Source organism: Podarcis tiliguerta (assembly GCF_965153285.1).
Source record: "Podarcis tiliguerta genome assembly, chromosome: 7".
NCBI lineage: Eukaryota > Metazoa > Chordata > Lepidosauria > Squamata > Lacertidae > Podarcis > Podarcis tiliguerta.
The window spans coordinates 28126378-28150287 of record NC_139540.1 but is presented as its reverse complement, the minus strand read 5'-3'; the positions used below and the strand labels follow the sequence as shown (position 1 = coordinate 28150287).

The window sequence follows — 23910 nt, the reverse complement described above, 5'->3', positions numbered from 1 at the left end:
TGCTCTGTTATTTGAGAGTACCTCAGTTGAAGCTGACAATACTCTTATCGGGTTTTTTATCTTCCACTAATAAAGTACCAGGGGTGGCAAGTTGAATAAAATACTGTGGGGGCCCAGGTAAGCCCCACCCACATAATTGATCACATGATGCAGTGCACACACCATTTGAATGGGAATGCCCATCAACTGGGTGGGGGGAGGCTCCCTCAAATATTTTATTGTGGGGGCTGAAGCCCCAACGGCCCCTAGAAATTGGCTTCTATATGAAATGCTATGTCATTTTTAGGTTTAAGCAAATTTCAGTGTTTTTCTCCTATCAAAAGTACCTCAGATGGACTTGCCTGTAGGGATGGGGAGGAACTCAATTCAGTTCACATTTAAAAGTAAATCTACCTAGAATTCACTTTCTGAAACAAATACACAAACCAAAGCACAACAACCCTTCAAAATTATTAATTTCAGTATTCATGCTATTGGAGATGGGTGAATACGTCAGTTTCAGTTCCTTCTATTTTCTCATTGTTCCAATCTGAAATTGTGTTCTCTACATTTCCATATCAGTTTGTAATTTATTTTTCTTTAAAGAGGTGCTCTCAAAAATTAATCAGCATTTTAATTCAAATGTTTCATAATATACACATGCAATATTGCATGTAATTTTGCATCTTATTTTCCCCAGATATAATGCATTTTGGATGCTATTTTCAATAATAAAGGCTTTTAAATGCACTCTTTACCATAGTGTATGCATTCTTTTACACATCACTTGACTGGAAAAGTGATTTGCTAAATTTGGAGAAGTGCTAATTTCTTTGATGAGATGTTTCAGTTTAGTCACATTTCATTTCAATGATATTCGCAATCTTAAATTTCAGCACTAGCATTACTATGAAGGCAGCAAATTACAAAGTTGAAACTATGAATTTAGAGCTAGGCTGTCAGCAGAGCTACAGTGTGTGTGTGTTTATTTTTTTAAAATCTCATATTATTACTTGGGTGAAATGAAATTATGAGGTGCACGTTTTTCATACTCCTAGTTAAGACAAACTAATAATGGTATCCTTCTCTGAAATTACAGCTACTTACTTGGTCATGTCTGAAATACAAATATGCTTCTTAAAAGTACAAAGGTCCTTGAAATCTAATTTTAACTGTGATGCAAGTCATTGATATTTCAGAGAGCAATTTTCCATTAGAAAGTAGGGAAATTTAGTCTGCATGATCTCCCTGCCATCACACCATAACCAAGTGCTATGAAGCTTCTTTTTCCATTCCCTTAAGGTTGTTTGATTACCACAGCCGGGTCCCTGCACCGCCTCGGGCTGTAATTCCATTAAAACGCCCCCGTGTAACCGTCACAGCAACTCGCAGAGGAAAAGGGGTATTTTCCATGAAAGGGGGTTCAAGATCTACATCAAGTGGAACTTCGTCATCAGGGTCAAAATGTGAGTTCTATAATGCACCATCAAGGTTGCCTGTATGACTATTATGCTTAATGCAATATATGTGGAATTCTAAGGTCATCCCATTGCTAAAGCTTTAAACATTTGGTTATCATGCTGAGAGTGAGAAGTTGTTTTCATTGTAATGGTTTAGTGAGAAGCGATGCATTCACTTAATGCAGACTATCGCTGTTGCTGTTTTTTAAAAAAGAGATCAAAGCTCATTGCATGATAACCAACTAAGTCAGGCATAGGCAAACTCGGCCCTCCAGAAGTTTTGAGACTACAACTCCCATCATCCCTAGCTAACAGGACCAGTGGTCAGGGATGATGGGAGTTGTAGTCCCAAAACATCTGGCGGACCAAGTTTGCCTATGACTGAACTAAGTCATATTCAGTGTAGACTCATTGATTTCAGTGAGTCTACTCTAACATTGGTTATCACCCTTTGGCAAAGTCGGATTTGCTGTTCCATAGTGGCAGGAGCCATGCCGTGGACTCATTGATTTCAGTGGGTCTACTTCACACAGTGGTGGAGCACAAAAACCCTCCATGTCATGATAACTGTCCACAGTAACTGTCTGGGACAGCAGGTGTCCGTTATCATAGCCAGGATGTGTGCTGTTTACATCTCTAAACAGTGGGATCTTGAACTGCACCTGGCACCCCAAAGGACTGCAAGGCAGCCATCCAAGAACAGAAAGCTGTTGTTGTGCTGCTGAAGCATTATAATAAACAGTCTATGAAGTGCAGAGCACTGCTGAAAGCCTGTATAAGTTATTCCCTTGGGGTGCCCCACAGCTCTCCCTAGCACAGTGTGTCCTTTCTGGAGTTCCTGTCTTGTGTTTGAAGAATGTAAGAACCTCTTCACAAATGAAGAAGCTGCAGACTGGTTGAGGCAGACATAATTCCCCTGTCTTGACAAAGCCTTAAATCAGCTGTGCTGATTTCTCCCCTGCTGTGTCAGTGACTGAAAACTAGGAGCACATCCCTGACAGGTTCTTCCCAGGGCATTAATTCTCTCGCATACTAGTAGGGCAATGAATGTTGTTAACGTTGACATTAAAAAAAAACCCTCTTTGACACTGAATGTACATTTTCACTAACGTGGGTTTTATATTTGTATGCGAGGGTGGATAGGCAGAAGGCGAAACCTTATTTAAGCCTCGTGTGTGTCTGCATGTCCTGAGGCTGAAGACTGATTCATAGATTAAGACCCCGTTCACAAATTGCATAGTCAGTCGCTCCTTTCCTTTCCCACTGTACAATGGAAAGTGTGCCGAGGCAGATTTCCCCCCTGCAGTGGGATCTTCAATCTTTAGAATCATTAGATCTCACAGTGGGTAACATTTCTAAGTCCAACAGTTCCCTGCTGGATCAAGCCCATAGCTCATGTAGCCCAGCATCTGTTCTCACAGTTGCCAACCTGAAGCCCACAGGCAGGACCCAGCAGTGGCGTAGCGTGGGTTGTCAGCACCCGGGGCAACGCAAGTAATTTGAGCCCCCTAACCCGTGGATTTGCGCCCCCTAACCCTAACCCCCAGATGTTGCGCCCGGTGCGGCTGGCCCCCCTGCACCCCCCACGCTACGCCACTGGGACCCAGGTACAAGGGCACTCTCCCCTCCTGAAGTTTTCAGCAAGTGGTATTCAAAATCCCTGTGCCAGGCCTGCTTTGTTTTTATACACAAGAGGAGCAAGATTGCATTCTAGGTCCTATATGGATTTGTGTGTAGCTGCAAAAGTTTTGGAGGGTGGTCTGTTTCTAAAAGTAGCAAATGATCCACTAGAAGTAGAGTGAGGACCTCAATGTTGTTATCAAGCTTGCAGGGTTTGCATCTTGTTTTGACTCTGATTAATTTCTGACCTTTAAAAAAAAAATCCAGTAAAAATATAAATCTCATGTAGCATACTTTTGTTAAAAAATCAGCCAAGTGACAACTTATTTGTCATTTTTCATCAAAAGCAACAGCAGATGAATGCTGCTATATTGATGTTCCAGGGCACACTTTGCTTTCTGCAAGTAAAATTGAAGCAGATGCTCCTATATTTATGTGAAATTGCAAAGGAGGAAAATATTAAACAGTTTTCTCATTATTTTGTTTATGGATCTGGAGGAACTATCTGGGAGCAAAGTGTTGTTGTTTTTTTTCATAAATCAGTTGTGACTTCATGACTGTTAGCCAGTTTTTACATGATGGTGTGAGACAAACAGTTTGATATGGTATTAGATCAATGAAATATATAGCATGTCTACCAAAATAAGCCTGGGGAGTCAATTTTGTAGTTATGATAAATGGGAGCAGTTTTCATGAATGTTTTCACATCAGAAAGCAACCCACCCCCCTCATTCCAGTGAATCTTCAGGCATTGCATCAAAAGTGGAAGATAGTTTGCCCTCATTCGGAATGACTTTACCTTCAGAAATGTCACCACAAACCCGAATATCTTTGGCTGTATGGTGGCGTGCATGAGATAGCACGCGTGACTATTCACAGAAAGAACAAGACCAAATGACTAGTGAATAGACTTTGTTCAATGAATGCAGCTACCACAGTGCAACTTCGTTCTCTAATCCAGGCTGAATGAAATAAGACAGGGGTCAGCAAACTTTTTCAGCAGGGGGCCGGTCCACTGTCCCTCAGACCTTGTGGAGGGCCAGACTATATTTTGAGGGGGAGGGGGGTGAACGAATTCCTATGCCCCACAAATAACTCAGAGATGCATTTTAAATAAAAGAACACATTCTACTCATGTAAAAACACACTGATTCCTGGACTGTTCGTGGGCCGGATTGAGAAGGCAATTGGGCCAGATCCGGCCCCTGGGCCTTAGTTTCCCTACCCATGAAATAAGCCATGTAGATTTTGTACCGGGGTGGCCTGAGATGTTTCAGTGACGGGGGCACAAACTCCTTAAGGATACTACCCCACCAGGCGAGGGCTAATCCATTCCAGATTCCCCTCCTTCCACCCAGCAGTGGGGCTTCACAGAAGCTGGTGCAAAGCTCTGTCACACTGCTGGGCAGAGGGGGGAGATTTCCCCCCTGCCTAGCAGCAAAGCTGGATGGCAGAATTCCTCTCCTCTTGCTGACTTGGTCAGGAGAGGAGGTATTTTGCAGAGCTTTGCTGCCAGTCCCTGTCTGGAAAAAGCAGTGGCAAAGCTGGATGGTGGAACAAGATGCCACCTCTTGAATGGGTCTCACCTGAGGCGGCTGCCTCACCTAGCCTCATAGGTGGTTCAACTCTGTTTTATACTGTACAGTGGTACCTCAGGCTATAGACACTTCAGGTTACAGACTCCGCTAACCCAAAAATAGTACCTCAGGTTAAGAACTTTGCTTCAGGATGAGAACAGACATTGTGCAGCATTCCAAGATGGCGACGGAGACAGCAGCCTAGTCAGACTCCTCCGCTTTTAGTTAAGCTTTTAAGTAGTTTTTAAGTAGTTTTTACGTAGTTTTTAGCCACCTCTTGGTTTTAAACTCAGTTTTAACGTCTTATCGGCTGTTTTATTACCTCCTCGCTTCACTTTGCTTTTAGTTTATTGTTTTATTGTTTTACTCCCCAATTTGTCGAGGGAGCAGCAACCCCTTACTGATTTATTGGCATTTGGCTGTTGGAGGTTGCCTACTGCAACGAAACATCCCTCCTGCTGGCGGCCGCTATGAGCCCCCCCCCCCCCCCAAATTTTAAGTTTGTCGGAGATGCTGGAGAAAAATCTTTAAGCTGCACGAAGAGAAAATCCCCTGTTCAAGGATATTTTCAAGACGAGTGAGATCGGTGGACTGCTTCCAAGATGGCCTCCGTGTAAGGTTCCTCCTTCCAGTTCTCTCCGACCTCTTCTCCCAATTTGGATCTTACAACCACTGGAGTAAGCGATTTACTTTAATTTTGCATTCTGCCAGTCAAGTAATTGCTGGACTTTCCACTGATGTGATGCCAGATTTTAATTAAGTCTGACGAAGGAGGATTGCTTTGGATTGAACGGGGGATGTTGCTGTAGAAATGGCGACAAGGTAAGACGCATCTGCTGGAGTTCATTTCGAACCCTCCCTAAAATTTGTGTTGTGGCTCCCAGCCTTTCAAGTTCTTGCTGAAGGTTGCTCCAGGGTGTTGGAGCCCACGCCAGGAGTTCACATTGCCGATAATCTGCAAAGCCTGCATCGCAAATCAGCTTTAACGAGCAGATAACTGTATCCTTCAGCAGCCTTCGACACACTGGTTTTTTCGCCAGCTCACATTAGGTTATATTTCTATTTTTATTACTTTTATTACCTTTTAGCACCGTTATTTTAAAAGACTCACAATGATGGGCCAAGGCAAACGCCTAAGGGACTGTGACGAGGCTCTGTCCTCCCCAAGAGCCAAACAATTAAAAACCGACCCCCCTGCGTCTGGCAAATGGAGTGTCCCCACTGATCACTGCTATAGGGTGAAAACTCAGAACCGTTTTCACCCCCTAATGTCACCAGAAACAACGTCAACACCAGAGGAATTACCTTTACTTTCATCCCAGATTAAAGCTGTGGATGGCAAACTCGGAGGAGGAGGGAGTGCCTCACTGGGGGTGGTGCAGGACGCCGGAGTTGAGGACTGCGCAAGACAAGAACAACATGAACATCTCCACCTTGTGGTCAGAACCCTAAATTGCATATTCAAGAAGATTGATGTGCTATCCTCCCAGCTATGTAACCTTGAACAGAAAATTGATAACCTCTGGCCAAAGTCTGAACCAACTGTAGTTACGGGGGAAATGAAGTGCCAGAGAACCTTACCCTCAATTAAAAAAGGAAGTGGGATCCCTAAATACAAACCAAATCCCGCACTGAAACATCAAGCATTGTCTCTGCAACCTAAGAAAATCTGCCTAAATATCGGGGTAGGGTCAGCAAGGTGGCTCACTCTCGATGGGGTCAAAAAGCATATAAGCAATCTCCTAAACATAGAAATCACACAATGCGATCTCATTGCAGTATTACCTTTGAACCAGCATTTCAGGCAACAGAAAGTGATGCTTGCGTTCTACTCTCCAAGGATCCCTTCAGCTATCATCAGGCAGAAATCACTCTTGGCTAGATAAGATATCATCCCAACAAGAGTTTTTATGGATAGCATGATTCATCCCCTCCTACTTGCCGGTTACGACTCGGAGCGGACCCTGTCGGAGAGGCCGGGAGCACCTCGGGACATCGAGCCTCCTTCTCTGGAGGATATCCATCCATTTCGAAACTGGACTTATCCCACGTCCCCACGAGCCTTAAAGGATCCCACTGGCGCAAGTAATTCCCTGACCCCACCGGAGGAAAGAGAGCTTTTAGCCACCTTTGGCGACCTTCCACCGAGGGAACAACAAGAAATAATTGATAGACTAGAAGTACTAAATCATCAGCTCATACACGTCCAGAAGAATGGAAAAGTCCTGTCCACTGTTCAGGACAACCTTGCCAGCTTTTCGGAGTCGTGTTTTAAGGAAATAGGAAGTCTCCCATACCTCAGTCCAGCTCCTAAAACCATGCCTCCCCCACTTGTGGGTAAATCCCACCGACGCCTGGTAGAACCAGGTCTTGCCACACAAGTCGGCCTCTCATCCCAACTCTTGATAAATTTTGACTCGCCCTCCAAGAGTCCCCCGCCGAAGAGTGTAACTCAGAGTTCCTCCCACCAAAACAATTCCTTACCATCTAATCCATCAATGCCGGAACTGGAGTCCTCATATTCCCCTGAGCGGCATAGACCCGTCATACAAACGGTACCTGCACGCCGAGCATCCCCAGCACCTTTGCTGGCAGCTGGTCAGGGGAGTGTTCCACCTACATCAAAAAATGGCCCGGTTTTGACTGAAGATCCGGCTGGACATATAAACCAAATGGTTTCATCGGCGACCTTTAGACCTCGCGGTGGGGCAGCCTCAGCTAATCCAGTGGTGTCTCCCACTGAAGTGTCCGCCCTTGGGTTAGTTAGCGGGAGACCCGTTCTGTCACCCCAGTCAGAATACCTCAATACCAACTTCGAGACCAGGTCCCTTCAGCAGGTGCCTGCTACGCAAAGTAAAATAACTGACTTCTTCGTGGGGCCCGCCCTGCCCCCAAAGGACTCACATCCCTCCCTGAAATGACAGCGAATCGGACTCAACAGGAATTCCCCCCTATCAGTCCTGAGCTGGAATATTGCGGGCTGGAGGGGAAAAAAACTTGACCCAGAATTCCTGGAGTTTATTAACCCATTTCATATCATCTTGTTCCAAGAATCGTGGGAAGTAGAGAAAATTGTCCTAGATGGCTTTGAGCTTCTAGAACTCCCTGCCTGTCCCTCCCTGAAAGGAGGCCGCCCTAAAGGGGGCCTAATAATAGGCATCTCTCTCAACCTTCATTCTAAATTTTCTCTAGTACAGGCCTTACCCCCTTACGCCCTTACCGGGCTGATAGTGGGGGAAAAGATCTCACTCCTAGTCACAAATGTTTACTTGCCTCCTGGGGGTTCCTCTCTTGAACTGGGCTCTAAATGGGGCTCGCTAGAAGATCACTTGCTCTCATGTTATGTTAAGTTTCCCAACACCCCGGCCATAATAGGTGGCGATTTTAATGCCCGCATAGCAGCAAACTGGGATTCGCTGACCAAAGCCAAATGGTGGGTTACCCCAAACCTTGATAATTATGATCTGGAACACATGATGAGGAGATCCTCTAAAGACCACAGAGTAAATGAGGCTGGTGTACTCCTATATCAAATGGCCATCCGTTTAAATCTGGCCCCCTTAAATGGCGCATGTCTCCCTGATATCCCAGGGGAGTTCACTCACCTGAGCGTTAAGTCAAACAGCGTCCTCGATTACCTGTTGGTCTCCAGGGATCTACTTAAGTGTATTTCCACCTTTAAGATTGAGAATGTACAATCCAGTGATCATCTCCCCCTGGTAGCCAAGCTTTCCCTGAACTGGCAGCCAGAGACGGACAGACATGCGACCCAGATGGTAACCAACAAATCTTTCCAAATAAGAGGAATCAAATGGTCAGAGACCCAGGCTCAAAGGTATCAGGAATTCTTTCATAAAGAAATCCTTGGGCCTCATCCCAACATAGGCTCTGCCTCAGATGAGCATAGCATAGTGTTGAATCGCTTCCACCACCATACGACTGTTCTTACGTCCTTCTTCAGGTTACCACCCAAAAATTCAATTCGAAACGAGTATACTCACGGTGCCCCCTGGTACAATTCTCAGTGCAAACAAGCAAGACAGCGCCTTCGTGCTATATATAATGTATATAAGACCTCCGATGCATCTACTCTGCCAGCTAGCTACGCACAAGCCAAGCAAGTTTATAAACGCATGCAAAAAATTGCCAAACGTGAGTGGCAACATAATCGTTGGCAGGCCTTGATTACCGCTTCAAAACCACACAGATCCAGGGAATTCTCGTCTCTGATTAACAGAAGGGTGAGGAAATACCCAAGGGCAGTCATCTCTGCACCGACATGGGAACTATTCCTGAAGAAATGTTTCTCACAAGCAGATGCTCCCTCCGACCATCTGATGCACCTGTTTACCCACCTACCCATTTGGCCTCCCACCGATCCGGACGAAATAGTCAAGCTAATAGCTCAGCTGAAACCGGGCAAAGCCCCTGGGCCCGATCTGATCCCTGCCGAAGCCATTAAACTACACCCAAAATGGTGGGCTGGCATCCTGGCCAAAACCTTCGACGCAATCAACGCCTCTGGTCTCATCCCCAAAATATGGAAGGAGGCCATCATAGTACCAATTCACAAAAAAGGTTCTCCAATGGAGCCGGAAAATTACCGTAACATCAGCCTCCTTTCGATTATAGGGAAAATTTATGCCAGCTTTTTGCTGACTAAACTATTGCGATGGGTAGATGAGACTAACCAGATTGGCCATGAACAAGCAGGGTTCAGAACTAAACGTTCTACAACCGATCATGCGATAGTGCTTTATCATCTGGCACGGAAGTACTCCTCCCCTCCTCGGGGCTACCTCTGTGCGGCCTTTTTAGATCTAAAGGCAGCCTTTGACAGCGTGCCTAGAAACATTCTTTGGGAGAAACTTGCGAAACAGGGCATTGATAAAAGACTCTTATGGCTTATAAGTCAACTCCACGAAGGTACCCTTGCCAGAGTAAGACTCACTCCTGCGGGCGACCTCACAAACCCGATACCAATAAACAAGGGAGTGCGCCAAGGTTGTATATTGGCTCCCTGCCTATTCAACCTATTCATCAGCGACATGCGAGCACCCCTAGTTAACTCATCTCCAAGTACACACGCGCCTAGACTAGCGGATTACCGTTGCCCTCTCCTTTTATATGCGGACGACGCAGTAATTCTATCTTTTACACGTGTTGGACTAACCAGAGCTCTGAAGATCTTTGCCACGTATTGTCAACTCAACCAATTAACCATCAACTATGCCAAATCCAAGATTCTGATTTTCTCCAGAAGTCGAAGATTATATAAATGGAAGCTTGGTGGAGCAAAAATAGAGCAAGTCTTAAAATTTCAATACCTAGGAGTTATTTTCCAATACAATCTGGGGTGGAAAGCTCAAATCCAACACCTACTTAATAAGGCCAAAACTCTGTCATATGCGCTCCTCCGATTTTTCTTTTCGGATGGAGCTTTGCATGTTCCCTCGGCCCTAAAGGTGTTCAAGGCAAAAGTGGTGGCTGTGCTCGCTTATGCTGCCCCGCTCTGGGCCGTGTTGACAGATCTTGCCCCCCTTGAGACTCTGCAAAACCAATTCCTACGTCGGCTCCTAATGCTCCCTATGTGCGTTAGCAACGCAGCCATGCGACTAGAATTGAAGATCGCATCCTTAGAAACTTGCCTGTGGAAGCAAGTCTTCAATTACTGGTTATCATTGTGGCACAGATTACCAAACCATTACCTTGTCCAATGCCAATGGCGAGATGAATTCTCTAGCCTTTGGTCTAGTAGAATTCATGCCAAACTCTTGAGCTATGGAATCTCTCCCTCAGATTCCCTAAAATTAGATCAAATCACAGCTCAAAGACTGATCCGCCAAAGACTGGACGACATCGACTTACAGCGAAATTATATGCTGGGGGGAGGTGTTTGTTCGCCCCAGAGCATTGGTATCACTTTAACTTACTGCGTCCCATCATACCTTTCCTCCCTTTCGACTGTTGCCCATAGACTGGCCTTCACCAAAGCGAGGTTCAACGTTTTTCCCTCCAATGTCCTGAGACATAGATTCTCAAAGGGCCAAGTCCCCGCCATGTGCGAATGTGATAAGGTGACGCCGGAGTCGCTCCAGCACATTATGTTCTCTTGCCCCTTGTTTAATGTGCTACGGGCAAATTTGCTGGGATCAATCATTCAGAAACTAGTGGGTACCCCTCCAACATTCCACCTTGCCCAAATCTTGCAGGATAAGGATACCCATACGACCCTGAAAGTGGCTAGGTTCCTGGCCGCGGTCCTTACCCAAAAGCGACGCCAAGGAGCACTACAAGCTAATTAAGGTGTAGGATGCCATTCCATCTTACAGTATTTTATTGTTATAGGGGCGTTTTAGCGGCTGTTTATTTCTATTCTTTCTTTCTTTTTTTTTTCTTCTTTTTTCTTTTTTCTTTCCCCACGTCCACAAGCTGTTATTTATGTTTTTTCTGTATGGGCCCATGGCCGTAATAAACTTGATTCGATTTGACATTGTGCAGCGGCAGCGGGAGGCCCCATTAGCTAAGAACAGGTTAAGAACAGTTTCAGGTTCAGAACGGACCTCCAGAATGAATTAAGTTCTTAACCCGAGGTACCACTGTACTTGCATGGAAAATTCCAAACACTTTGCAAAGGACATATGAGTCCTAAATGTGTCTTTTATATACATGGATGAACATAGAAATAGTGTCATTTGGGGTGAAGGGCTGAGAGGGAATATACTAACGTTCTAACTTACCCTTCGCTGAAGAAATATGAAAACATAGAAATAAAAATCTATAAGGCTATACCTTGAACTTCGGTTTTCGCCTTTATCAATAGATTGTACTGGGATACCTTTGTGTTGAAATATTATTTGTGTCATAGTTGGTACCTTTTTGTTCTTTTTCTCTTCAGTGAAATCAGATGAGTTACAAACAATTAAGAAGGAATTAACTCAGATCAAAACAAAAATCGACTCTTTGCTAGGGAGGCTGGAGAAGATTGAGAAGCAGCAGAAGGCTGAAGCTGGTACGTGGAAATAATCTGTAGCTCTTGGCAGCTCATTAAAGGGTGAATTAATTCTGTGCAAAGCTGTGAATCATATCATCAGTTCTATGAGAGAGGCAGTTTTGGAAATACTGATGTGCTCACATTTAGGACCAGAAAGAGGCTTTTTGTGTACAACCTTATAAGCCACTGAGCAACTAACAACTGTTTAAAGACTAGGTTTAGCTATTCTCTTGCCTGCATCCATACACCACTTTACCTGGGAGTAATCCCCACTGAATTCCATGACACTATTTCAGAGTAGAGAGGCCAATCTTACAGGTCAATCATGCATATGAGTGCACAGTCATTTCTTCATCTCCCCTCTGCTTTCAGAAGGTTTGAGGTTGAATCCCAGGTATTTCCAATTAAGAGGATAATAAATAATAATAATAATAAAATTATTTATACCCCACCTTCCCCAGCCAAGGCCAGGCTCAGGACGGCTAACAACCAATAATAAAAACAAGTTGATTGAAATTCAACTTAAAAAACAAGGTTAAATACAACATTAAAACATTAAAATGCAGCCTCATCACAGGAGGAGAAAGGAAAAAAGAAAGAGGGGGAGGGAATCAACGTGGCTCCAAGCCAAAGGCCAGGCGGAACAACTCTGTCTTACAGGCCCTGCGGAAAGAAATCAGATCCTGCAGGGCCCTGGTCTCATGAGACAGAGTGTTCCACCAGGCTGGAGCCAGTGTTGAAAAGGCCCTGGCTCTGGTTGAGGCTAATCTAACTTCCTTAGTGTCCGGGACCTCTAGGGTGTTGCTATTTATGGACCTTAAGGTCCTCCGTGGGACATACCGGGAGAGACGGTCCCATAGGTACGAGGGTCCTAGCTGGCATTGGGAAAGATCACTGCAAAGGACTTGGGAGAGCCACAAGCAGGTAGAGTAGACAATAATGAATTAAATATTCCAATAATTGACAAATATTCCACCCTATGAAAAAAAGAGGCTGCAAACTGTTTTCTCCTTGACAGGGTGCAATTCTGCTAATATTTAGCGGTTTGTTTTTAAATTTTCTTAACCCCTCTTCATACAAAAATAGATTTCAGTTTGGGATATAAAGAAATGAAAATTTACAGAAACCTTGATCTCTCCACTACTTAGTGCCACTAAAGAAGGCCTCCATTGGCCCTCTGGTCAGGCCACGGCCACTACTAGAAAGGATGAGCACTTAAGCTATGCTGCCAAACACCTTAGGAATAGCTTCTTCCCTGCTTCATGCCAGTGGTGATCCAGTTCCAATGATCTCATTACTACTGTGAGCAGAAAGGGGAAAGAGAGAGAAGGGAAGGGCAGTAGAGCTTAAGAGCATTGATTCAGCCTCACCCCATCATTCTGCATGCCAGGTGCCTTGACATCATACACCACGCTGCTGCCTCTTCTGATGCCCGGGTCACAAAAGCACCTTGCACTCAGAATATGCCATTTGGAGGGCCACAGGTTCCCCATCTCTGGACTTGCTCTGCATAATTGCTGCAGATTAAAATAAAAACCTAGAATGTTCATTGCAAGGGACTCTGATTAGTGGTGAATTCGGAAATGTATGTGTCCTTTCACGGTGCAATGGAAAAACTATTAATTGCATACCCTCTGACATGTCGCAGGCATCTTCTGTGCCACGTTCCCACGTGAGTCACATGACCCACACAAGAGCACGGCACCCGAAAACAGGATGTCCCAATTTAATTGGGACAGTAGAGGGGCATGTTATTACACAAAAACATTAACACAAATTATGCACATGTTGGTATTTTAAACATCGTTAACATCAAAACACTGCAAAATAAAGCACTTTCCTTCTGGGATGGCAAATCCCATGAAGGAGGAGTCAGCATAAAAGCTATTAATATGCAAAAAAGCCTTCATGAGAGCAGAAAAAAATTATGGGTTTTTTTGTGGAAAAGGCTTGTGAATTCATTTAAATACAAATCAGATCTTAGACTGTCATTCTGCACTGACTCATAGACAGCAGAATATAAAAAGATAGCTCAGAGCATGTTAATCATGACTGAACTGACAGGTGAGCATACTTATTATTATTATTATTATTATTATTATTAATCAATATTAATTCATTAATCGCCTTCTACATAGTCGGCTCAGGGCAATGTACAAAAAAACAACAACAACAACCTAGATCCTTTTCAATACTGGTTATGCTACATGATTGGGTGGGAATTTGAACCCTGACCAGAGTGACTCTTTTGTGGGTTCTGGGTACAAGAGAGGGAGAGGGAGAGATAATCTATCTATTCTGTATCATGACATTTAAATTCATAGATGGTATAATGCAACCATAGTACTTTTGGGTACCAGTGATTTAAATCATGTGCTGACTTTGTCTTCAAAATCAGTGGGATTTAATCCTGCTTAAATGGCTTGATTGTGAACCGATATGTTTTATATGTTTCTGCGAGTTGCAACTGATAAAATATAAGAATACCAAATCCTTTTTATCTGCTAAAGGCTTCCTTCTGGTCCTCCCTGAACAAAAACAATCAGCTGCATTGCAAAGGAGAACAACTTGAAAAGTGGCAGATTTTTAAGTGGCAGATATTTCAAACAATCTATTATAATAGGCAGAATATACAGCATGAGCTGCTTACATCCAACAGTGGGAAGCTTAAAAAAACATAGAAATGAAAAACAGGGGATGTTTTAATGATTTTTTTATACGCTATACTAAGGTCTGTCTCGCTTATCTTTATGGAAGTTATAAAGGGACAGAAAAGTAATGTTTTTATACTCAGATGTCTTATTTTGCTAATTAATTCTGTGTTTTAAAGCTGGCAAGCTTAACATAAGTCAACAGTGTGATGCAACAGCAAAAAAGCTAATGCTATTTTAGTCTGCACCAACAGAAGAGTAGTATCCAGATCAAGGGAAGAAACAGTACTGCTCTATTCTGCTTTGGTCAGACCACACCTGGACTACTGTGTCCAGTTCTGGGCACCACAAATTAAGGATATTGACAAGCTGGACCGTGTTTAGAGGATGACCAAGATGATCATGGGTCTGGAAACCAAACCTTAGGAGGAGCAGTTGAAGGATCTAGATATGTTTAGCCTACAAAAGAGGAGATTGAAAAGAGATACGATAGCCATCTTCAGATATCTCAAGGACTATCACATGGGTGATGGAGCAAGGTTGTTTTCTCCTGCTCTGGAGGCTAGGACCCAAACCAATTGCTTCAATTTACAAGAAAGGAGATTCTGACTAACCATCAGGAAGAGCTTTCTGACAGTATGAGCTGTTTGAGGGCAGAGCAGACTCCCACGAGAGGTGGTAGACTCTCCTTGCTTGGAGGTTTTGAAGCAGAGGTTGGATGGCCATCTGTCATGGATGCTTTAGTTGAGATACCCACATCGCAGGAAGTTGGACTAGATGACCCTAGGGATCCCTCTCAAGTCTACAATTCTATGATTCTTTGTGGCAATAACTGAGGAAAAATATCAGAAGCAGTATGCAGTGGCGTAGCGTGGGGGTGCAGGGGGGGCTGGCCGCACCAGGCGCAACATCTGGGGTTAGGGTTAGGGGGCGCAAATCCACAGGTTAGGGGGTGCAAATTACTTGCCTTGCCCCGGGTGCTGACAACCCACGCTACGCCACTGGCAGTATGCATGTGAATACCAGTTTCTGGGGATCCCAACCAATTGAGTATTACTGCATTTGTGCCATGCTTATGAGCTTGCCATATGAGAATATTGTGAGAATAAAGGATTGGACTAGCTAGGCCTTTGGTCTGGTCCAGCAGGCTTCTCTTCTATGGCCCCTCGTTACATTTTCACATGCATCACTGCAACCATGACAGTATGAAATTTACTTTTAGAAAGATAGCTCAAATGCTCAGGAGACCAGTATCGCTTTCATAAGCGTGTAATCTTGGTCATAAATATGAGTCTGAAACTAACCCTCCAACTTGCTCTCCTCTTCCAACTTCATCATTCGAAAAGCATCGTTTTAAACTCGGGGGAATTTCAGAAATAGTTTGTGATGGTGCACAGGGAACTTGTGTTCAAAGGCAAATATCCCGCTGGGCATGTATCAGCCTCTTAGCAAGCCAAAAGAAGATCTCTGAACCTGGGTAATATATCCGGTATCATTTGGGGATTCAGAGAATGTATTCTGCTGTCTATAACACAGTTCCATTTCTGGAAAAGGGGATCTTACTTAAGCTACATTTTTCGCCTTTTTCTTATAGAAACCCAAAAGAAACAAATAGAAGACTGTGCAGACTTGATCCAAGAGGAATGTATATCAGAGAACGCTGACAATTCCACAGAGGATCCTATAGAAGGAGGTTTAGATGCAGATGGAGATGGCGAAGATATGACTGATGGGATAGAGGAGGATTTTGACGAGGATGGAAGTAACGAGCTGGTAAGAAATTTTAAATAGTTGTATATGTAAGCTGAAAATTTCAAGAATGAATGTAGAAGAACAGCAAAACAAATGCCATTAAAAGCTGAGGTGCTGTTTAGAGGTCCTTTGAAAAACTCTTAAGATGGTTATAATGGCAGGCAATGTTAGTTCTTTACATGAATTCCCATTTGTGATGTGGTGAGATACTTTTGGGTGGAGCAGTTTAAAGGGCACACAGTTCTTGAAGGCTATCAACCGGAAAACATAAAACATGCCCTCTGCCAGTTTCATAATCACATTTACCAGTAGTAAACAGTTCTGGAGGGTCTCTGTAGAACTCACCTTTGACTAATATGCTTAGGATAACAGCATTTCTCTTTGATTCACAGCCCAGCTGGAATGTGGACCAATTTAGTTTTCGCTGAAAAGGATGGGACGAAATAAATTTATGGAGCTTGATCTTAACGTACGTTTACTCTTAAGTCTCCCTGCATTCCTTGAGGCTAACTCTCAAGGAAGCACGCGGCCTCTCAAGCTGGGAGGATGCAACCTAATTCTCACTTGCTTTGTGGCGAGATTGTTCTGCATGATAAAATACAGCACACTTCTCTCTCAGAGCTGTAATTGCACTAGCACTAGTCCAGCTTCAATGGCATGATGTTCCATCTCCATGTAACAGAAAGGGATACAAATAACCTTTCTGTGAGGATGACAGCCTCTTCTTTTAAAAAGCAGCAGCAACAGTAGTAGATCTACTCTGCTCTATTAAAGCAAGGAAAGCATAGCCTGGAAAGAACTCTCTTTTTTAATATTTAATTTGAAGGACAAGCCTTGATTGTTCTTTCCTGTTTGGGATGGAAAACACAAGCAAGGCTATGTATTTTTTCATCATTGTTTCATGGACTCCTTTAATTTTTTAACCCAAAGGAAGTTATTTTGGGGGTGTGCACCTTGCCTCTCCAGCTCAGCCACACGGAAGCAGTTTTCAGCAGCAAGCCTGTCCTCCCTGCAGCAAGGTTACTTCCATCCCTTTTTATAATGTGTGGACAAAATCCTGCTCTTGACATTTCAATGGGGTTTTTGGGAGAAACTTTAGGTCTGCAGCAGAAAGAGACCTATTTCCAGTCTGAGGCAAAGCTATATTCCCACCAGGTAGGGGTGGGAGGGACTCTCAGTTTTTATTCTCTCAGTTTCTCCTTTTTACAATCTTTAATTGCATTCTTCACATTTCTGTAGCAATTTGCAATTTTAGAGTTAATTTCTCCTAATAAACATATTTTAAATGCGGTTTTTAATACACATGTTTTGCAAGCAATTTTCCCGAATATGTTTCGTGTTTTTATCTTGTATTTTTATGCTGTGAACCGCCCTGTGATCTTCGGATGAAGGGCAGTATACATATTTAATTAATATAACAAATATGATACAGTGCATTACTGTGTGCTATTTTCATAAATATATGTCTATATGCATTTCCCTGTATATATTCATTTTTGTAAACATTAGTTGGAAAACTGCACTGCACAGTTCGGATAAGTGTGAATTTTGTAGGGTGCCTGTGTTTTCTTTTTCATATTGCTTCAGAAAGTATGGATTTGATAGATTTGGCTTTAAATGCAAACTGAATTGAATTCCTTCCCCTCCCACCCCATCCCTACCTGTAGGGTATAATAATAATAATAATTTATTATTTATACCCCGCTCATCTGGCTGGGTTTCCCCAGCCACTCTGGGCGGCTTCCAACTGAATATTAAAAACAATGCAGTATATTCAATCCTTGAAGCGCCTATAGGGTGGTGATGGAAAATAGACCCACTCAGGACCATAGTTCAGTAGTTCAGGATCTGCTTTGCTGATCAAAGTGGCTGGGGCTATCCAGTCAGATGGATGGGGTACAAATAATATGATTATGATGATGCAGAAAGCCCTAAATTCAATGCCTGGCAGCTTGGACTGGGAAATAATTCTGTCGGAAAACAAATGGCTGGACTTTTCCTGTTCTTCCAGTCAATGCAGTGGAATCTTTTAAAAGACATTTAGTTTAACGGACATTCTTTGCATGTTCCGTGAATGCACAGAATGTTTGTGATCAACTCCTAGCTTGCTAGTAGCTTACTCCACACAGATTGCACCATATTGTAGGCACAAGCTCTGAAACTTGTTGGAAGACATAGTGTGTCTCATGTGGTGGCTTCAGAGCCAGCTTTTAGCACCCAGTCCCCATGTGTCCTAGCAGGACCCACCACTGATGCCTGGTCTTGGCCCTGCTTTGAAAAATGCTTCCAGCCTGACACCCTGAGCAGCAGCAGGTGGCTGGATCTAGCTGCCATTTTCATTTCCACATTATGTCTAACAGAGCATTTATCAGGGCTGTGTGAGAAATTAATTTGATTGCTAAAACCTGCCACCTGGTATGGCTTGGAGTGCTGCTGCCTACCACTGCTAGAGAAGCCCACCAGGGTCCCAGTGACTGAGGCAGGCCACCAAAGAGAACTTCCCTCCAGGCCCCTCAGTGCCAAAGCTGTCAAACTCTGGTAAAGGAATTCAGAGCACAGTTTGCCAACCAAGCATCTGCAGACATGAGTGCCAACAGTATGAAGGATATCAATAGAATTCCCCTCAGAAATTCACAATGCAGAAGATGGGAAGCCATGCCTGCACTATTTTGTATTTCTGTCCCCTTTTCTCCTGTTTCAGATGTGGTAGCCATTTTGTGTTGTGCCACACATCCCATGGCAGCCATTTTGTGACTGCTACCCATATAGCTGTCTCAGTCCTGTCCTACAATGAAATGAACCAAAAGATGCTGGAATTCAAGGGCTTGTCTCCTTGTGTGAGAAAGTGAAGTCTGAATAGTACATATGCTGTGTGAACAAAGCATATAAATTTAGGATGGTGGTAGTTCCTAAATTATTGGTATTTTAGCCCTGCTGTTCAAAAGGAAAACTTTTCAGTAGACACAATAGCTGAAAGTTGTTGCTTGCAATGAGATCTCTTCAAGTTGTAACAAAGGCAGCGCTCCTAACAGTTTATTGATTTAGAAACTGATTTCAATCCCATTCATCATCCTTTCCTGTTATTTCTGCAAAATAGATAGTGCCTTTCAGCTGTCAGTGTGTGTCATCTTGAATCATAGCAAATAATTATTGTCCTCTATTAAAAACAAAATGATATCTGATAAATTACTCGGCAGCATCGGGGTACTTTCGATCCCAGAAAAGAAAAGATATTTCTAATGAAGAGGAAAGTGAAATAGATAACGTACACAATGACATTACACTTGACAGTTACAAGATATCACTGGATGAGCAAAAGAAAAGAAATAAGATGTTTTCTGAAGGATATATTATAAATCAGGATCTTCCTAACAGAAATCATGGTACTTTGGATAAGATGTGAGTTTGTCCAGATGTTTCAGGTGTAATACTTTGTATATTTCTTTAGGTATTGTATGTTGTACATTCTAGTCACCCATGCCACATTACCAACCCCTGTAGATGGTGCCTACTGAAATGGAGTGAAAGCACAAAAACATTCAAGAGCCAATCTGTGCAGACTGGGCGAGCTATGTTTTAAGAAGGGAAAACCTGATTCTTGGAAAAACTCTCACATCAGGGGGGAAGTTTTTAACTAGAAGGTTTTTTTTAAAGTTTGGGCTGTTTTTTTTTAATTGGGAAAATATTGTAACATGTAATCCTCCCTGCCAGGACACTCTGAAGTGATACAATCCCAGTGGAGCTCCATTGCATAATTATTCTAAATTTGTAGGCTGGCTCTGGCTCAAGTTTCTCACCTGTATTTCAGATTTACTGTTGCAACCAATTAATTTTTTGCTGAGGGTTTGCAATATCTCCTTTGCAGCACTAAGGGAAGATACACTGGGCTTATGTTTTATGTGCTCCAATTACTTTGGGTCCAACTTACTTACTTATATATTTTAACTTTTTGAGAGATTCTTTTTTAAAAAAAAATAATGCACTCATTGAAAAACGTCACCATTCAATTGTGGCCTGAATTTCTCTTCACTTCCAAGATGTTTTCCTTAGACATAACTGACTCTGAATAACCATGACCAAAGGAGAAACTGTTGCAAAAGTTGGAACACGATTCAATGGCAAATGGTTCAAATAAATGGTTCGCCAATGCTGTGCCTTTTCCTGCTTTGCTTTTATCTTTTAAATTTAAACCCAGTCCTCACTCAGGGACTTTACTACTGTTGAATTGTTTCTTTAAATGTAAAGGTTCATCATTGTTTCACCCGATGTGTATATCTTTAAAGGGGCCAGAGCAAGGGCCAGAGCAAAATAACGAGATCCAGCTTTACAGCTGTGAAACATAGCAGGTGCTGCTGAGTTGCATTGATTAAGCTGTGTCAGGAATTGGGTGTAGTATATAAGGAGCAGCACCTAGCTCTGCCATTACCCTGGGGGATGGGTTGGTGGTTGGGTCACGTTTGTTTGTTAATGTATTTAGTGTAAAATGAGTTTTTGTTTTTCTTATTAAAACCTTGTTTAAGTTTTTTTTGAGTCCCTTTTTAATGCATGGTCTCCCCAGCAAGCTCTCTGCAGCGTTACTATACTGCAAAAAGCCAACAACTACCTCAGTTTACTTCCAAATGCATGCAGAAGACCCCAAGTTTATTCTCCAGCATCTTCAGAGAAGGCTAGAAATTTCCCCTGCCCGAAACCCTGAAGAGTCCCTGCCAGTTGTGTAGACAGTACTGGGCTAGATGAACCAATGGTCTGACTTGGTATAAGGCAGCTTCCTATATTCCTAACTGTTTCTACATTAGCTTAAGCTGAAGGTTATTTGGGTAAAGCACACTGAGTCACTTAAGTCTACAGCTCAGCTTCCCATCCCTGCAGATACTATTCCCACCACTGGCTTTCCTCTTTCTCCACTTGCACAGCAAAGTTTCTTCATCCTTCATAGCAGATCGGCTATTAGTTGCAAAACTAGGTAAAAACCCAGGGACCTTTGAACATTGTTGCATCTCTTTGCCAACAGTATCATAGGCATCCATTTTTCCATTCTTCAAATAGCAGCGTAGTTGAAATTTTTTGAACTTGGACCTTCTGTTTTCAACTTCCCAATCCAACAATAATTTATCCAAAATATGAATGAATTGAGGTTCTTGTGCATATTTGTATATGCTCTGCTGCATGCAAAGATTTGCCACTAGCATTAGGTGCAGAAGAGAACCAGACAGCTTCAAACCGTTTGTTAAACTAGATTCAGGCTGCAATCCTATACACACTTACCTGGGGTGAAGTCCCATTGAACTTAGGGGAACTTACTTCTGAGTATTGCATGCAGAAGTTCCCAGAATTCAACACCTGGCAGCTCTGATATTTCAGACAGGTGGCTTTCCAAGCTCTACCTGAAGATGCTAGATGTTGAATTCTGCAATACATGGGCTCTACCACTAAGCTACAGCCCTTGCAGTAAGCTCACTTTGTTCTTCCACTTGGAGCTCTCCAAGGTCCTGCAACTCCCGCATTACCTAGACTCAATCACCTTCAGGCAACTTGGTGTCCGCCAAATCTAGTCAGCTTTGGCAATTGAACTATGTGATAGGCCCTCAGAGTATTCTTTGAGGCACAGATGAACTGAGTCCTGATTGTTGGTTGCTAGCTTCTTCTCTACAAACCTTCTATGAATTCTTATTCCTTATGGCTTCCAGAAAGCAGGCAAGTGACTGGCATATCTTCTTAACTTAAACATCCCACTTCAGAAAGTCCTGAACCAGAATCTAGGACAGCCTATCCCTGTCAGATCCCTTGAGATTCAGTAATCTCTGATACAACCTCCAGTTCTTTCTACATTTTTAATATTTGGTACATAATATATTTTCAGGATACAGTAACTGTTGGCTTGCTATGGTTGGCTTCTTTCATTTTCAGTAATGAACATCTGATCATCATTGTCTGACACCTCTCCATTATGGAAATATTGCATGTTTCATCGGTGTCCAGATGAATGGAATTCTGCTACAATTTATAACCTCAAAGTAAAAAGGCGAGCTGAGAAAAGAAAGAGGAAAAAATGAGACTGATGTAGAAGAGTTTGTGAAATGAAAGAGGCAGTAAGAGAATAATAGGGAACTGAGTGGATATATCCAAGTATCACCTGATTCTGATAGTTTAAGCATTAAATAAGCTTAAGCTATCATTTCAATTTGCACTTCATTTTTCTGGGAAAAAAGCATCACTTAGAGCAAAATTGAAAATGTACAGGCAAATCATTATTGATGGGAAGAAATCGTAAAAATTAAAATATGCAGTTGAGAACAGGTCCAGCTTTTCTATTGTTCTTTTCCAAATGTGTTAGTAATCCTTCCTTGACCTTTCACACCAGTGACTTTCAAGTCCATCTTCTTGTCACTTCCCTTATGCAAACTTAAAGCAGAAAACCTGTTCCTTCTCCTCTGTACACATGTGACCTACTTTAAAACAGCTTCGAGTCTCCAGTTTCAGTATTTTCCCCCTCGTGGCTCTCACAAATTTCCCCCTCTATTCCTTTCCCCAAACAACATGCACACTACCTACCTACTTCTTCTGCCTTATCAATCTTGAGTTGCCAAACGTGATACCTCTCAAACACAAAGGGGTTGTATTCACCTAAATCCTACTCAGAGTAGACCTGTTAAAAGTTAGCCATATCAGTTAATGTCAATGGGTCACTCTCAATAGAATTAGCATTGAATCCCCCCCCCTCCCCAGGCTTCTCTAGTTTTCAGCAAATTTGCCTGTTAAACACAACTCAACACAACTGACATAAAGGGATCCATTTTACAGTGCCGTCAATAGAGTATGCAGTGCAAACTTTCAGTTTTGACTGCTGGTAGCTCACAGAGGAAATAAGACAACTATTAGCACTATATGGTATTATTGTTTGGGTGTTTGTGGGCTTAAGGGTAAAGGACAGACATATGCAGCTGACGTTTTCTCTTTCTCTTGTGTTTTTTTTTGGGGGGGGGGGTGAACATAACACTTCTCCAAAAAATCTGTTTAATTGATGAAATGTTGGGCATTGGGTGTGTTGAGAGTGTGCATTTCATGGCTTTAAGTGACAAGGACAAATTATTGGCAGAGTTGTTAAATTACAATATATTATAGATTCCAGGTCTATGGTTCTATATTTTGTTTAATGAGGTTCACAAATATGCTATTCGGTGGTGGTGGTGTTTATGTGTACATGCGCACCCTTTTAGCAAATCTGTATTTTCAGTCATAATCCAAAGCAAAGTGGATCTTTTTTTTTTCTTTCAGGTGATATTTTTCTTTACAAGAACACCAAATGAAAGCCATATGGTTTGCTAGAATTTAATTTGATTCCATCTTTGTTGTGCGAGGGTGTAATTTATATAATTCCTTAAAATAAACGATTTCCCCCATAAATTAGTCATCTTGTGGGTTTTCAAAAAATGTCACAGCTGCCACACAGCCAAAGATAAATTATATAGAATTTAGCTGAATAGAAAGAAGCAAAATTAGTTTTCTATTGCCTCAGGTTAATCAGACCCCTGGGGGAAGTGGGAGGGAGACTATCACTCTGGAAGTAATAAAAACGTCTTTTGATGTTAAAGTTGCTCAAGACTCTGTCACATTTTGGCTGCTCCTATTAAAAGTATTGCCATACTATGGTTTTGGGGTTTTTTGGGTGATGACTTTCCATCCCACCCTACTGAAACATGCCAGATATGCCCTGACAGAAAATTCTGTCGCCATTTTGCTTGTGATACAGACTTAGTGAATGTTCAACACAGCTTCTTAATAACACCAAAAGTGTGTTCACCCCTTGGATCCAGACAGTTCGCGATGCTCTTTCCTCATTATAACCTGCAGAGCCTTTCTTGCGGGTACAGCGGGCT

At 42.7% G+C, this 23910-nt stretch overlaps 1 protein-coding gene across 5 annotated transcripts in view; it reads left to right on the top strand.

Annotated features, from left to right (window-relative positions):
• Positions 1-23910, top strand: part of RALYL (RALY RNA binding protein like) — a 246459-nt gene that overhangs the window by 218534 nt on the left and 4015 nt on the right. For 2 of the 5 annotated variants that reach the window (XM_083451363.1, XM_083451360.1), the window contains exons 6-9: positions 1282-1445; positions 11535-11648; positions 15876-16054; positions 16426-17244. In XM_083451363.1, the coding sequence (XP_083307489.1) occupies positions 1282-1445; positions 11535-11648; positions 15876-16054; positions 16426-16461 (493 nt within the window). In that variant the 3' untranslated portion in view covers positions 16462-17244. Of the gene's footprint in view, positions 1-1281; positions 1446-11534; positions 11649-15875; positions 16055-16425; positions 17246-23910 lie in introns of those variants that run through there. The other 3 variants (XM_083451359.1, XM_083451362.1, XM_083451361.1) reach the window with 3 other exon arrangements.